At 40.4% G+C, this 17,197-nt stretch overlaps 1 protein-coding gene across 1 annotated transcript in view; it reads right to left on the bottom strand.

Moving 5' to 3' along the window:
- The window catches only part of LOC126198783 (cytochrome P450 4C1-like), a 94,349-nt gene that overhangs the window by 69,931 nt on the left and 7,221 nt on the right, over positions 1-17,197 (bottom strand). Inside the window, exons 2-3 of the mRNA XM_049935349.1 lie at positions 11,264-11,370; positions 3,595-3,685 (exon numbers count right to left, since the gene is read on the bottom strand). Coding sequence (XP_049791306.1) covers positions 3,595-3,685; positions 11,264-11,370 — 198 coding nt within the window. The remainder of the gene's footprint in view (positions 1-3,594; positions 3,686-11,263; positions 11,371-17,197) is intronic.

Genomic DNA, 17,197 nt, shown 5'->3' with positions numbered 1-17,197 from the left:
GGAACCCAAGAAATGGTGGTAAACCACCTAGAGATGGTAGGGATAAAAATATTATGAATTTAATTTCAGTTTTTTTGTTTCTAGCTGAATAGATCTGATTTATAAAGAATAAATTTATTTGCTTGAATAATAATACTACGATTAGTCTTAGTAATGAATAAATAATAAAGTATAGTTCCCAGATGTATTCTCTGACTGTTGAGGATCTGATTATTCACCCTAATTGTCTAATTGAAGAGTATGCTAGAAGTTGTCATAAAGATGCTTGATTTAAACCTCCTATTGCCCCAATAATAATTCTTAAAATGATAATGGTTCAAATAAAGGTTCTTAGTTGAATACATTATGATAGTACCATTATTGGGGCAATTTTGTGTCACATTATTATGTTAAACAGTTATTTCAGCTTGAAGCGCCTACGACTTCTGGAAACCAGAAATGCAAAGGTGCAGCTCCAATCTTTAATAATAATCTGGATCTAATTATTATTCAGGGGATAAATTCTGTTTCCCATCCTATTGGGTACTTTATTTGATTCAACAAAATTGAAAATAATAGTATTGTCGATGCTATTGCTTGGACAATAAAATATTTAATTGATGATTCATTTATCATTATATTTTTTATTTCTTGTTAGAAGCAGAATAAATGAAAGTAAGTTGATCTCAAGTCCTATTCGAACCCCTAGTCAGGAATTTGATGAAATGGACAGGATCGTTCCTATCAGTAATGTTGATAGGAAGAGAAATTTTGTAGAATTGTTGGTCATTAAAAAGGAGAGGATTGATACCTCTACAAATGGGGTATGAACCCATTAACTTGATTAGCTTACCTTTTTATATTAAGGTGCATGATGGACAATAGTTTTTGATACTAAAGGAAGTAGTTTAATTCTATCTTATGTAATTTGTTTAATGAAGGTAATTTTTATTTACTTAATTTACCCTATCAAGGTAACCCTTTAATCAGCCACTTCATTTATTTAATATATAAATTAATTTTTTTTTATAAATTAGGTTGTGTATTGTTTACGTTACTTTCAATTAATTTGTTTCGATTTATGCGTATTTTCTTCGTTTAAATAATTTATATTAATATACTACATCTAATGAGATATAAATACCTATTAGTTTTTTTATTATTATTAAGTGATTATTTTAATACATTTATTTACCAAGGATTATAGCTACTTATGTTTTAGCTTAAAATAAATTATTGTATTATAAAGTATATGGTAATATGTAGATTAATATTAAATATTATAATTGGACATAATAAATAAAATTAATAATATTAAATATAATATCTTCGATTACCATAAATAATTATAATAACAGTTATATAATTATCTATAATTAGATTATTTAATTAATTGATATTTAAGTTAACTTAATATAAAGTTAATTTTATTTTAATAACATACTGCCACTGTAGATGTTGATTTTTGCCTTTGACTATGCCTATTTAGGCAAGCTGTTTTATATTTGTTCTGAAGAAGGCGTGGTTACCCATGCTGAAACCTAGGTAAACACAAGGTAGTTTGTGCAATCGAGGCGGATTTTTCATAATTATTTCAAAGAATCCCTTACTAAATAATGCCTAAACTATAAGATCAGCACCCTGTGCACATTTTAAGTTTCTATGCTTGGAGGTTTGAGCTGGATAGGGATGAGTCAATGAGTGAGTGAGTGAGTGAGTCAGTCAGTCACTCAGTCAGTGAGTTGGTCAGGAAATTGATTCTTATATATAGACGTTCATACAATTTTCTTTTTGGTATGTTGGGTATACATTATTTTTGTCTTCTTGTTATTGATTTTTGATTTTATTTCAAACTTCCTTTATTAAGTTATTTTGCTACTGGTGATTTTCAAAGAGGTAAACAGTACAATGTTATGTGAAAAACGCTTGTGTTTCAGGTATCTTCCATTAACATCTATTCCTACTCCTCTTCCTTAACTGAAAGATCTGGAAATGTCCTATAGGATTCCTTAGAATAGTTTTCTTGACTTCTCTTTCAATTATGAATTCCTCACTGTCTTCAATATGTACTGGGGCATATATCTTCCCCACAGTGATGTAAGTTGATGAAATGTTATAGCCCTTGTTTCCCAAACCGAGCAAGGCAGGACAGTTCTTAAGTCTATGGGTTCGCACTCAGGGCCGGCCACTGTGGTCGAGCGGTTATAGACGTTTCAGTTCGGAAGCCCGCGGCTGCTACCGCGCAGGTTCGAATCCTGCCTAATATGGATGTTTGTGATGTCCTCGAGTTAGTTAAGTAGTTCTAAGTCTAGGGGTACTGATGACCTCAGATGTTAAGTCCCATATTGCTCAGAGCCATTTTCGCGCTCAGGAGTGCGGTGGTTCAAACTGCGTCTGGCTGTGCAGATGTAGGTTTTCCGAGGCATATGTTGGGATGATTCTTTTTTTTATGATTTCCTTCGTCACCCTTTGGAATTCGGAACTAGCGCTTCATTGTCAATAGGAAGTTAAGCCCTCATTTTCCTCCATTCTTCGTATACGAAAGGCTTAAAGCGCAGACTTTACTAAAACTGAGCCCAAAGCTTTATCAAAAACAATGAACTGTAGAGAAAGTGATAATTCATTTCTAGGTTCCCTATAATCCTCGTTCACCATCTGCAGAAGGTCAGTTGTGTTATATCCACATCGTAAGTCAGTCATTCCTTTCGCTTGATTAAAAAGTAATCATTTTTCTACACGATTGTTGAAAATTTTCTATATTCGTCTTGTATATTTACAAAATGAGGATATACGGTAGGTTTATAGTTCTTTGTTTATCTCTCTACTTCTTGTGAATTAGGTTCATTAAATTCTATGTCTGACAGAGACTCTGTAATCCCCGTTACCGAGGGAGGTGGCGTAGTAGTTAGCATAATGGACTCGCATTCTCGAGGACGACGGTTAAAACCAGCGTCCAGCCATCCTGATTTAGGTTTTCCATGATTTCCCTAAATCGCTTCAGGTAAATGCCTGGATGGTTTCTGTGACAGGGCACGCCCATCTACCTTCCCCATGCTTCCCTAACGCGATGGGACCGATGACCTTGCTGTCTGGTCCGCTCCACCGAATCAATCAATCAACGTACCTACCTACTTAATCCCTGTTGATACCAGGAGGAACTGAACCACTAACAGTTTATAACAGCTTCACAGTTTCAATGAGGATACGTTGCACATTAGCCACCTCAAGCAGCTGCTCAACAAGAGGAGGGCGTAAAACCTCCCAAGTTATGGACAGGAGAATTTAAGTAAGTATTCGTTTGTACATGAAGATTCTGCCATATGTGTACCTGTTATTTTTACGAAACTAGTGGTCATGCAACGATTTCACTTAGAGATGATACCGATTGACATGGTGCATTGGTTACTCGACGTCGTAAGATCCAGTTTGGATCTCCACGATTTCAGTAAATCGTTTCATGTATATAATGGAACGGATTTCTGAAAACGGCCGATTCCTGCGTCGTTCCTGTCCAGCTCGACCGTGCGTTCCTCTTCACAGCAACTGAACCCTCAGACGAGAGGCTGTTAGTGTAATTATCGTTCAGAATACGTACGTTAAAGCAGGAGAGCTCACCAGCACTTGTCAGCAGGCCTTCTCCGAGCCAGGGGAACAGGAAGCGGTAATTGGCCGCCTTGCTGATAAGCTCGCTGCTCGCCAGGATTTTCTGTGAAAAAGAAAAGGTCGTACTGGAGTTCATGGAAAGTGCGTAGCTCACTTAAGATAACAAAACGACTATGTACAAGTCAAAATGCTTAACTCGATCTTAAACTGCTCCAAGTTTTGGCGTTACAGAACTGAAACACAATACGTGTAACAAGACACAAAGGAATTAAAGACACTACCTGCCGGTGGGCATTGAATTACATGAATGTGGCATGTTGAAAATTTGTAATGAGGCTAAAGAGCACAGACACTACATCAGTAGTCTGTGGTGTAAGATGAGAATTTGTGTCTGACAGGAGGCGTGACCACTGAGAATGGATGGCGTAGTGGTCAGTACATCTGCGCAGCATACAGGAGGCCCAGGTTCGAATCGTGGTCCAGCACAAATTTTCAACTTACGAAATTTATAAAATTCGAACGGTTCAAATGGCTCTAAGCACATCTGAGGTCATCATTCCCCTAGACTTAGAACTACTTACACCTAACTAACCTAAGGGCATCACACACATCCATGCCCGAGGCAGGATTCGAGCCTGCGACCGTAGCAGCAGCGCGGTTCCGGACTGAAGGTCCTAGAACCGCTCGGTCAAAATATAAAATTCAATGTTCACTGATAGATAATATCTTCCATTTAATTGTATCTCGATTCAGAGTGGCTGCAGAATCAAAATTGTATCTGTTCTTTCGGACTTATCTGAAAGAACAGACACCACATATACAGAACTTTTATTTTGATTTAAAGATGTTCAAGGCACTGCTGAGCTGTTCCGACATTTAACCATAGCTATTTCCAAATAAATTGACTGAGATGGTGTGAGAACAGCGGGGCAAAAGTAGCCCGACGCCACCCCCACCCCCCCACCACCTTCTTCATCATGAATTCTGACGTAGGAAATCACACCCTTATGGTGAAGAGCATGTTCGTGGCTTCTAATTGTACTGGAGTCATGGCACCTGTAAGCATAGCGACAAGAGTCCTTGCTACTAAGCTTCTTGCATCACTCTGTGAACTGGTGAGGACAGAAGCATAGAACTATCTTATTTATTTTAGAGCTAATTCAACCTTGTCAAGGTCTAAACTCTTTAATTTTAAGCTAAAAATGCGATTTCAATTTCCTTTTCCAGACCTCCCTGTGTCCTGCTGTTCTCTATCAGTTCAAGCTTGCGACTTTCTTCTCCCAGCGGTCTGGTCGTCTGCTTTGCGATCGTCTATCTCTGAGACTTCACTGTAGTATTACGTATATCTTCCATCATTTCTTCGTGCGAAATGTCATATCCATTTCCATTTTAGAGCCTTCACCCTTCCACAATATCCCGAACTCATGTTGTTGATCATCACTTCCTTTCCGATCTTTCTTAGTGAGATCAAGGATTCACCTTTCTATGTTTCTGTCAACTGCTCGAAGTTTTCTTTTGAAAAACTCGTTTAAAATCCAAATGTCATAGCGCTATGTCAGTACGGAAAGAACACACAGCTCTAAAACAAGTTTTTTTTGGCATATTAAATTAAAAACGGTTGCATTTCTTCCATAAGCCCTCCAGCTTAGCTTGATGGTGAACACTCAGCAAAAAGAAACGTCGGGAATTCCTGAAGCTTATGTTCTCAGTATATATGAGTTTTGTATCAGACGTGTCAGCTGACTGTCAGCCTGCTCGCCGACGACACTGCGGCACGCAGACAAGTAAACCTGCTAAATAATTATGGGAAAACACGAAACAGTTTGATGTACTGAAAAGAGCTTGCCTCAAATGTCGACAGATGCAAAATAGATCTGTAATCGCCAAAGCACCGGTGCAAACAGTAAAGGAAAGAGTTCACGAAATATAAACTGTCGGACAACTTTCCACAGTTTGTCTGAATGTTCTTCGTGAGTTAGTGTCCAAACAATTAGGGGACGACAAGTTCAGTGCTCGATTCGATACAAAACTCATTTCTGGGAAACGAAAAACTCACACGATGACTGATTGTCTAAATTTTTTTTTCTTTACGTTGCAAAAGCAGAAGATCTACTGAACAGAATCGTAAGTGATGATTCGACGTGGGCTTTTCCTCGGTCAAGAAACAAAAGAACGACGCCAGGCTCTATTAGCCCGAAAGGTTATGGCTGCCTTTTGTAGTAACGCTAAAGGAAACTGATTTGTGAATTTTGTAGAACGTGGAAGGATTCAGCGCAGGGGACCCTGTCTCTTACCTAGGCGCTTCGAATGACGAGCTGTAGTCGCAGTGAAAACGAAGTGAAAGAGCATAGCAGTGTAAAAAGTGTGGTGTTGCTCTACATTTAGAAGACTGTGTAGAGGTATACCACACCCAATTGTCATATAGCTGATACTTGAAACTGTCGTTCTAAGTGGTACGTGCTAAATCTGATTCTATAGTAAGCAGTAGGGTATTTAAATAGGTCATTGTGTTAATTACCGGCGTTATGTTTCTGCACGACGCTCGGCTACACACCATGCGGCAGAAGCAAGTAATTTTGTATCAGACCAAATGGGAGGATTTTTACATTCGATCTACAGCACAGATATGCCTCGAAGTAATTTATAATTCCTTATACAGATGAAATGGCTTCCAAGCTTCCAACGCTTTGACTGCGACAAAGAAGTTAAAGACGCTGCCACTGGTTGGCTGAAGACTCATGCGCGTCAATTTTATAACGAGGGAATTTGTGAACTATTTAAGAGTAAGTCAAACTCTTAAATCTGAGTTGTCATTACAAAGATGTAGATTTTACAACTAAATTTGCTTCAACAATTCAGTTACTTTATTTACTACTAGCTACAGTGACAGGCGGTGCCCCGGATACCTGCCACAAAAAGTGACTGGATCTGTGCCTCGTTGATACCTGTGCAGAACGCAAGCCGCATGGAAAACTGCAATTGCTTAAAATCGAAGGGCATATTTAAATCTCTAGGTATCAGCGGAGGAATGAATAAGTTTTCACCTGTGGCAAACGCCGTAATGATGGTCACCTCTATTATGTTCGGCAATAGGTTCTTTAAAGCCAGCTTTGTTCCGCCACTGCATAAGTAATGACGGCAACTAATCAATTAATAGGGGTTTGTAATCATGTTTCTGATAAATTCCCGAGCTTTCGCTCGTCCCGCGACCTGATGGTACCACTCCAAGACGGGTATTGCCGCTGTAAATTTATTCTCGCAGTAGCAATTACACCCAGTTTACTACGATATATTTCGTTTGTTAGTAATTTAATTTTTCATTAATGTTTCTTATTCTTTCATCTGAATGTATAAATCTCATGTATATCAACCAAGAACTTGGAAGTAAATCGGTCAAGTACTTCTCGAAATGTTTAGGTATTGCGTACACTAAAAAGATACGTAACCCATGTAAGCCCACATGTCCATTAGGGAATCGTTGGGAATTTTGTTGTAAATCGGCCAACAACTTTAAGAGACTTTTGGTAACAAAGTTTCCTCTTTATATATTGCATTCATGTATGTTTCAAGCCAGATTACGAAATTTGGTCTCGAAGGTAAAATTTGCAAAATTTCATAATGATCGCAACAAAACTGTTGATTTGTATGCATTACAAACAAACAATTTGAAACTCTTCTTTATAAACTAGGTTGCTGCGTTACGTTCGTAGCGTTTTTCCATAAGTTATTGGTACACATAACAGAGCCTTTAGTCACCAAATACATATTCTCCTCCACTATTTACAACAGTCTACCAACGCTGGCTAACTTATCGATTCCACGACTGTATTAATCACGTGGTTTTGAGGCGAAGGACCCGCGGAGCCGTGGTCGGAGCGCATTTTCATCTGGAAAGGAATTTGCTTGAAGATTATTCGATATAGAATGGAACGGGTGAAAACGGGCGTTATCGCGGAGTAGCATAACTTCACGCCGTCTTCCTGGTCGTTTTTCTTGGATTGCGTCCGCAAGACTTCTCAGTTGTTGACAATAAATGTCAGCGGTGATGGTGGAATGATCAGTCACCGAGTTTGTCAGATTTCGAGTACACTGACGTGGATTATTGAGGTCAAACCCCGAAGGTCTTCCTGAACGTGGAGAGTCACCAATGTCAATATAGTCATCCTTCAATCGAGGTAACCATTTTCTTGCCGTCGCTCTCTCCAATGCCATTATCCCCGTACATGGTGCGCATGTGCACATGTTTCTGACTACTGCCGCCGCTGCTGTCACCAAGCTAGTTAACTCAAACAGAACACGTCGGTTGCCTTGGTTATCCGTCTTGAACTGAGTGCAATTGACGTAAAAAGAATTACACCAGTCGCGTTTCGCTTTTATTTATAAATCATCTTCCGTAGTTGTTCTGCAAATTGTAGACATATATTTGTACATTTTTGGTTGTTTTAGGTTAAAAATAGCGTTTCGTTTGTAAAGTTGGCGTGCAAGTTACTTACGCTGTTTCTTTACCTACTCTTCTGCATCCCAACTAGCTAGCAGTGCTTGACGTCAAAGGACTTCGGTTCAGATTTGCACTTGTCACTTTTTGCCATTGTGCAGTACTTCTTGCACTGCATTATTTACACTTCACATTGTAAACTGTTTCTCATTCCGCACACTAACAGCGTTCATGTCTGTTTTCGTTCACGTTGTGTGTTGCCAACATGTTACTACTTTATTTTGAGTTAGCGAAAATTTGTGAATTGTTTTATCTTAGTTAAAGACGTGAAAGGAGTGGAGGTGGTTGACTTTTTTTGTGGGGTGGGGGTGGGGTAGTGGGAATGGGCCTGGAAGGTGATTATAGGACAGAATCTGCGAGGAGATGGTATAGGTAAATGGCGACTGTGGTTGTATGTCTATATTTAACGTTACATTAAGTGGTCAGTCAGTTTAAATATTGTGCGGTTTGCCAAGCTGGTTTCAACATTTATGAGTTGCTTCCCTTCTATTACGGTTTTTTGGATGTGGTAGTTTTCTTGTAAGGTTAGGTGTAGATTTTTATTGTTGTTTATCCTTATGATTTCCAGGTCTATGTCTCTGGCTGCAATTTTATATTGGTGTTGGTGCAAGTGTTCGGCAAAATTTGAATGATTTGTCCTATACTTCCATGCTCTTTGTATCTGGTGTCAAAAGTCGTCCGGGTTTGACCTATGTATCTTCTATCACATGTATTGGATTTCAGTTGGTATGTTCCTGATTTCTTATATAGATCAGTTTTTCCTATTGTTTTCGGGAAGTATTTCTAAACTGAATTGTTCGTTCTGTGGGCTATTTTTGAGCCTTGCTTTTTTTTTAAAAAAAATAATGAATATTCCGTGTATATATTTGTGGTTGTATGTCAATGTGTACCATCTTTTACTTTGTTTCTTTAACACTGTGTTGTTCCTATTCTTGTATTATGTGTATTTGTTTGTGTGTGATTTTGCCCTTGTGTTGATGACAGCTGGATGTTCGTTGTTTCTCTTTTTTTATTTTCTTGTTCACTTTTGTTACTAAGTTCTCTTTGTATCCATTGTTTGTGGCTATTTGAATTATGGTACTCATTTCTTTTTTGTAATTGTCTGTATCTAATGGTACTGTGTTTAGTCTGTGGAGCATGTATCTAAGTGCTGCCTGCTTTTGAGAACTGGGGTGTTATGACATCTCATGTATAATTATGTCTGTTGTTGTTGTTGGTTGTATGTCAAATGTGTGGTGGTTGTTTTGAATCTTTATGGTGATTTCAACTAATTTAACTGTCTACTTTGTTCTTTCTCTATTGTAAAATGTCGCTTATCATGAAGAGAATTTATGTCTGCGCATAACTGGTCAATTTTATTGCTTGGTTCATCTATCAGGCACTAGATCCATATATCTTATCCAGTATAGGATGTTGTACCTTTTTGACACTGTTTTGTTAAATATAATCTATTCTACATGGTTCATAAATATGTTTGCTATGGTTCCAGACACTGGGGATCCCACTGGTTATTCTTCACTTAATAAATAGAATACATTATTGAAATGAAAGTAGTTCGGTTCTGTTTTATCTCTAGAAGCCTGACTGCTTCTTTGTTGTATTCTTGTGGAAGTGTACTGTTTGTCTTAAGTTTTTGTTCTATAATATTTATTGTTTCGGTTATATGCTTTATAAATAAAAGCGAAACGCATCTGGTGTAATTCTTTTTAATTAAATTGCAGTGAGCTCAAGACGGTTAACTAATAGTAACATATGTTAAGAGCTGCTGAGGAAGATGGCCACGTAAACAAACGTAGAATACGTCGGAAATATTCCGATTTCTCCATTTAGCACTCCATTTTCTAGCCTCTGCAGCTCCACTCACTATCTCCAAATGTAAACTTAAATAGCAACAGTGAACTACAAATAAAAAATGATAATCGATATACAAATCCATAGTAACCGGAATACCAAGAAGCAAAATAAAAATGCTACCAACTTATGCATCAATTTAATATCTTGGTAGACATTTATTAGAAGCATTTCATCTATACGCTAAGGGTAGCCCTCGTGATAAAAGTAAATAAGGGAAGTATCCGACATTATCAGACCGCAACAATAACGGTAAACTAATGGAGCACGTATCATTGTTTAAATATCCGGAGATACCTCTACAAAGGGATATGAAATGGAGAGAACACGCACGTGAAATCACTTGCACTAAATGTGGATGAGTGCCATATTGTTTAGGAAATTCTGGTGACGTGCGGCGCATTTGCTAAAGGAACCTCATCTGTTACAGAGTACTGCTTCAGCGTTTTGAGTCTGAAATGATGTTGAAGCTACTGAGAGAAGCGCCTGTGAGAACGTTACAGGTTGATACTGTTTGTACCAAAGCTGAACGAACATGCTCAAAGAATTTAAATTGTAATATCAGGAACAAAGGTGACGTTATTCCCGGTAAATTTAGGGACCTAGTTTTGCCGTACTCTGAGCAATAGCTTTATTGCCCCCATCGTAGATCTCCAAAAGGAGGAATCAGGACAAGATTTGTTACCTAGCTTAATATCCGTTTGCATTAGTACCAGAGAGTGGCTAATACTAGTACAAAATACATTCTATCATACACTGTACAGTAACTTGTGGCTTACGTATATCAGTTACTCCTACCAGAGTTAGTAGAAGACCAAGCTGTTTCTTACTGTGAAAGACCTACATCGAGGTCGTGTGTACAAAGTTTAAACGGCTCTTAACCTCGACCCGCCTTATCTTGTGTTGGCTGCTGAGCATTTCCTATGTCGTCGCCTCTCTCTAACAGCTTGATCTACAGAGCGTGGTTCTCTGTGCTGCGTTGTTGGTGACATGCAGCTATTTTTTTGCAAAATAAACATTAAAGAACATGATTTATCTTATCTTACCTGACTGGTGTCAACGGGCATGAAACATTCTCATGATTTTTCTATGGAGTTATGTTCAGTAAGGGTTCAACTAATCGAGATATAGGAAATGTTTTGCTGAAGTCAGAGGTTTCAATAATCGAAAAGCTCAGAGAATGATCTTCCTCTGGAGACGGGTTAGGAATATAATTGTCAGATACTTCAAGGACGTTGTGCCGGATTTCCTTTAGTTTCGTAGGTCTGTAACTCAAAGAAGTCTATATTGTTAAATGTTTTTGATGGATTTGGAGACAGTAGAATAATGGCTTACCTCGATATGCTCTGGTTTACTGACGTTTATTGAGGCACTCGGACCCATCCAGCCGCGGAATATCGGCCAGTATTGTTTCGTCACCTTGTCGAAGACACGAAGTCTGTCTGGAAAAGAAAATCGTCTTCTGTACTAAGAAGTGTTGGATTGTTTTTCATAATTCATCTCACTTCGGTGTGAAACGCAACAATGATATCGATGTGGAGATTGAGGCCAGCGTGCAACGTCGTAGTCGTTCGCATGTGGGTCATGAGAAGAAACCTCACGAACTTCCAGAAATGATTTTCGTGATTCTGCTAAACCTCTCATGTAGCCCTGTAAAACTAAGTTCTCACGGCACGACAAAGTCGTTTATAACAATCATGGTGATTTTAGATGCTAAACGAAACTTAACACATTGACAGGATATTTGATGTTACTTCAATGGTTATAAATTCGAATCAGTTTACAAAGAATTTGGTATACGCTGACAGGTGAAAAATCGGAACACCAAGAATGAGTTGTGTGACGTAAATGGAAGTTGGTTGGCATGTTTTTACATGCGAAAGATCATGTCTATTCAAATTTGGCGCCAAACGCATCAGTAGCGCTAGTAGCGCTACTGTGAGGACACAAATCAGGTTTGCTTTAAATATGCCCTGTAAGGATCGTGAGCACTGGTTACCTGTGAGATTGGATGTGGTGAGTTGACGTTAGTCAACACTGTCTTTAAAACAACTAAGACGCCATTATCAACACCTCACAGAGTTTGAACGAGGTGGTGTAATAGGGGCACGAGAAGCTAGATGTTCCTTCGGCGATACTGCACGAAGCCTTGGCAAGAATGCAGCCACTGTACATAATTGCTGGCAGCGGTGGTCACAAGAATGTACCGTCGCAAGAAGAGCAGGTTCCGGATGGCCACGTGGCATTACCGAGAAAGAGGATCATTGTGCTCGGCGGATGGCTCTGGCGCGTCGTACTGCATCTGCAGCAGCAATTTGAGCAGCAGCTGGCACCATAGTGAGACAAAGAACTGTTACAAATCGATTACTTCAGGAACAGCTCTGAGCCAGAAGGCCAGTGGCGCATATTCCTCGGTCTCAAACCACATCCATTTGCGACTTCAGTGTTTTCAAGTGAAAGCTTATTGGAGGGCGGGGTGGTGGTCTGCTGCGTTTTCTGATAAATGCTGGCTCTGCCCCGGTGTCAGGGAAGGCCGTGTAGAAGGAGTCCATTTGAGGGCCTGCAACCAAACTGTCTGTGTGCTAGACACAATGAGTCTACATCTGGAGTTATCGTCTGGGATGCGATTTCGTATGACAGCAGGAGCACTCTCGTGGTTATCCCACGCACCCTGATTGCACATTCGTACGTCAGTCTGGTGATTAGACCTGTTGTGCTGCCATTCATGAACGGCATTCCAGGGGTATTTCCCAACAGGATAATCCTCGCCCACATACCGCTGTTGCAACCCAACATGCTCTGCAGAGTGTCGACAAATCGCCTTGCCCTGCTTGGTCACCAGATCTGTCGCCAATCGAGTACATATGAGACATCATCGGACGAAAAATCCAGCCTCATCCACAAACAGAATTTACCGTCCCTGTAATGACCTACTAAGTGCAAGAGGCATTGAAATCCATACCACAAACTGACAGCCGGCATCCGTACAACACAGTGCATGCACGTTTGTATTCAACATTCTTGCAGTTACACCGGTAATTAATGTACCCAATTTCACATTTGCAATGTTTTTAATCTCGCGATTACATTAACCTGCCCTCCCTCCCCGCCCCCCCCCCTCCCCCACGAGCCATGGACCTTGCCGTCGGTGAGATGGCTTGCGTGCCTCAGCGGTACAGATGGCCGCACCGTAGGTGCAACCACAACAGTGGGGCGTCTGTTGAGAGGCCAGACAAACGTGTGGTTCCTGAAGAGGTGCAGCAGCCTTTTCAGTAGTTGCAGGGACAACACTCTGGATGATTGACTGATATGGCCTTGTAACAGCAACCAAAACAGCCTTGCTGTGTCGGTACTGTGAAAAGCTGAAAGCAAGGAGAAACTACAGCCGTAATTTTTCCCGAGAGCATGGAGCTCTACTGCATGGTTAAATGATGATGATGTCCTCTTGGGTAAAATATTCCGGAGGTGAAATAGTCCTCCATTTGGATCTCCGGGCGGGGACTACTCAGGAGGATGTCGTTACCAGGAGAAACAAAACTGGCGTTCTACGGAAGGGAGCGTGGAATGTCAGATCCCTTAATACGGCAGGTAGATTACAAAATTAGAAGGGAAAATTGATAGGTTAAAGTTAGATATAGTGGGAATTAGTGAAGTTCAGTGGCAGGACGAACAAGACTTCTGGTGAGGTGAATACAGGGTTATAAATACAAAATCAAATCACGGTAATGGATCAGTGGGTTTAATAACGAATAAAAAAATTAGGAACGCGGATAAGCTACTATGAATGAGATAGTTGCAGTACCCAATTTCACATTTGCAATGTTTTTAATCTCGCGATTACATTAACCCGCTCTCCCCCCGCCCACCCCCCCCCCCACCCTAAATAAGATAGACACGAAGTCCACGCCTACCACAATAGTACAAGTTTATATGCCAACTAGCTCCGCAGATGACAAAGAGATTGAAGAATGTATGATGTGATAAAACAAATTATTCAGATTGTTAAAGGAGACAAAAATTGGATTGTGATGGGGGACTGGAATTAAATAGTAGGAAAAGGAAAAGAAGGAAAAATTGCTGGTGTATATGGGCTGGGGGAATGGAATGAAAGAGGAAGCCGCCTGGTAGAATTTTGCAAGGAGCATAATTCAATCATCGCTGACATTTGGTTTAAGAATCGTAAAAGAAGATTGTATATGTGGAAGAGACCTGGAGACACCGGGAGGTGTGTACTAGAAATGTTAATGACATAAATATGTTACCTAGATAAATGTATTCCCGAGGTTTCATTACACAAAAACAACTCCTCCCGAACAGGCTATGAAGGCCCAACGGTACTGAACGGCCGCCGTGTCATCCTCAGCTCATAGGCGTCAGTGGATGCGCATATGGAGGGGCATGTGGTCAGCACACCGCCCTCCCGACCGTATGTCAGTTTCCGAGACCATTCATTACACTACAATAATAATTTTTTGGCGTTGCGTATATATTCGTTTGTTTTGACTGTTGTTGGTTTTTCTCTCACAGTGTTTGAATTTTTGTTTGTACAATTCCTTACTGAGATTCCTCGAATAGGTATCTTGGTAACTTACGGTTGTGCAATATATGTAGACGAGTTACGCAGGCGTTACCTAGACACCTGGAAGTTAATTCTGTTGGCCGAAGACTCTAGTTGCAAATTCTTTTACGAGTTTCTGAATTTTATCCATCCCATTAGCCTGCATTACTTCTGTCTTCCTCGTCCAGAGTGGAGAGTTTGGGAGCCATCACAACATTCTGTTCTGCTTAACTCACAATGAGTACATGTTTCTGTTAAATGTTGTGACTGGAGGAGACCGCATCCTCACGTGGGTCATGATTTATACAGGGTGAACCAACTCCACCAACAAACTTTCAGAGGTTGTTCGAAGATAACTTCGAAGTATTTTGGTACAAGGGATCCGTGGTCTCTGGGGGCAGAGTAAAATGTAATTATGGTTTATTCGGTATTTTAGGGCAATCATTTCTGTCTCTGTGAAAATGTGGAGTGATTCAAAAAGAAATAACAAGTTTCAATTGTTTACTACAGACAAACTATCAAAGAAACACATTGCATATGCCGCTGGGTAGAGGAAGATTCGAAGCTCCGACACAGATGCGCTTCTTGTTTGTTTGTAGCAACTTGGCGATTACATTACCAATCAGTTTGTGTGTTGGAATCTGCGCGAATTCAATCCATTGTTCAAGTGCGACGTGCATTCTGCCGACGATATAGCGAGAATCCACCTTCGCAGACGTTCATTTATGACTGGCATACAAAGTTCTTGGAAGTTGGTTGCATATGCGAAGGGAAGAGCATTGATCGGCCACCCACATTTGATGAAAATGTTGAGCTTATTAGAGATGCATTGACACGAAGCCTTGTAGTTACTGTAGCAAATGCGTACGGCGACCACAACAGAAGGTACGAATTTTGCATTTCAGTTGTAGAGGATACGGCAAAGGGCACTTTCTCCGAACGACTCATCTTCACGGACGAATCGACGTTTCATCTATCGGGTAAAGTAAACTGTCATAATGTAAGAATTTGGGGGTTACAAAATCCTGGTGTCGTCGTCGAGCGTGGAAGAGACTCACCGATACTGACCGTGTTTATGGTGTTTCTGTTCACAAAGTTTACAGACCTTTCTTTTTTTCGGAAGAAACTGCGACAGGAATGTCATACCTGGTCATGCTGCAAAACTGGTTGTTTCCTCAACTTCGCGAAGATTCCAATGATTTCATTTTTAAGCATGACGGCGCCCCGCCTCGCTTCCACCTTTAGGTGCAGCGTTATCTTAACACCAACATCCCACAACTTTAGACTGGAAGAGATGGATAACAAGATCTTGTTCATTGGTTTTGTTCTCCCAGGTCACCAGAAGTCATACATTGCTATCTTTTTCTGTGGTTGTACATAAAAGACAGAATCCTTGTCCCACCTGTGGCAACTTCTCTTCAAGACCTGAATTGTTGAAACTGTCGATTCAGTAAACAGGTACCTGTTGGTTCGTGTGTGGAATGAAATGGACTGCCGTTTCGATGTTTCTCGAGCAACTCATGGTGCCCATGTTATGTGTGCAGTATAATACCTGTACGAACACAAAACTTTGAACATTCCTCTATGGAGTGAAATGCGCAATGTATTGCTATCTTTCATAGTTTCCTTGTAATAAACAACTGAAATCTATTCCTTTTTTTAATTATCCCGTACTTTCATAACAGTGAAGAAGCCTATAAAATGAAATGACCAGAACGTACAGCATTCATCACAGAGTAATGAAACACCCCTCAGACAGAACTGTGATGTGGCTGCCGTTGCTGCGAGAACAGTGGCGTCGTTATGCCACACTTCCACTGCATTCAGTGGATCCACACATGGGGTGCACATCGGCCACCTGTTCATCATTAAATCCGTCCACAGGACTTATGTGTCAGCGTTAACGCACAACTAACACTGCCCGGGAACCAAGACCCTAGACAGAACGGGGCAGTACTGAATGCAAACTTGAGGGCAAAGAGTTAAAAACGGCATTCATGTTATCAGCAGCAGTTACCGTGAGCAAATGGAAATGAGATACACAGCTGGAAAAGTCAACAACTCTGACTAGGTACCCATATACTTGCTTAAGTTCGAATAGCGGATTGTGGAAGCACAAAAAAGGACGACTAAGTAAAACCTCTATCGCTGGAACAGGTTTGATGCAACTGTTCCTGCTAGGCTATCATATTCAAGCCTCTTCTGCACAACTACTGTAACCAACGTTCAACTAAACCGCTCTTCTGTTGTCATTCGTTGATATCTCCCTAAAATTTTCACCTCTCCGCTCACTTCCCTCCATTACCGACTGACAATTCCAAGACGTTATTAGTTTCTCCATGTCTGGATGCTGCTGCTGCTTAATATTGATTAATTCCATGATACCTCAGAACGTGTTCTATCAACTGGGCCCTTGTTTCAGCCGTGTTATGCTGTAGATTCCTTTTCTCCCCTATTCAATTCAGTACCTCTTCGTTAGTTACGCATAGAGTTGTAATATTATTGTAGGCTTCCATAGACTACCGTAAGTAAGCGTAGTATGCGCTAGTTTTCCCAGTAGCTTTGGTCAGTTAAGGAAGATCGAATCTGTTTTACCTGTAAATTGGGTGTGTTGCATACCTGTTGGGCGTTAAGCTCATTACGATCGCATCTTTCCGAATGCGATCAGTGTCATACTAGGTTCCCCTGAAAACCGGAATCGGTGATCCATC

The sequence above is a fragment of the Schistocerca nitens genome, chromosome 8 (genome assembly GCF_023898315.1).
Source record: "Schistocerca nitens isolate TAMUIC-IGC-003100 chromosome 8, iqSchNite1.1, whole genome shotgun sequence".
NCBI lineage: Eukaryota > Metazoa > Arthropoda > Insecta > Orthoptera > Acrididae > Schistocerca > Schistocerca nitens.
Note: the sequence above shows the minus strand (reverse complement) of the source record. Positions and strands in the feature narration are given on the sequence as shown.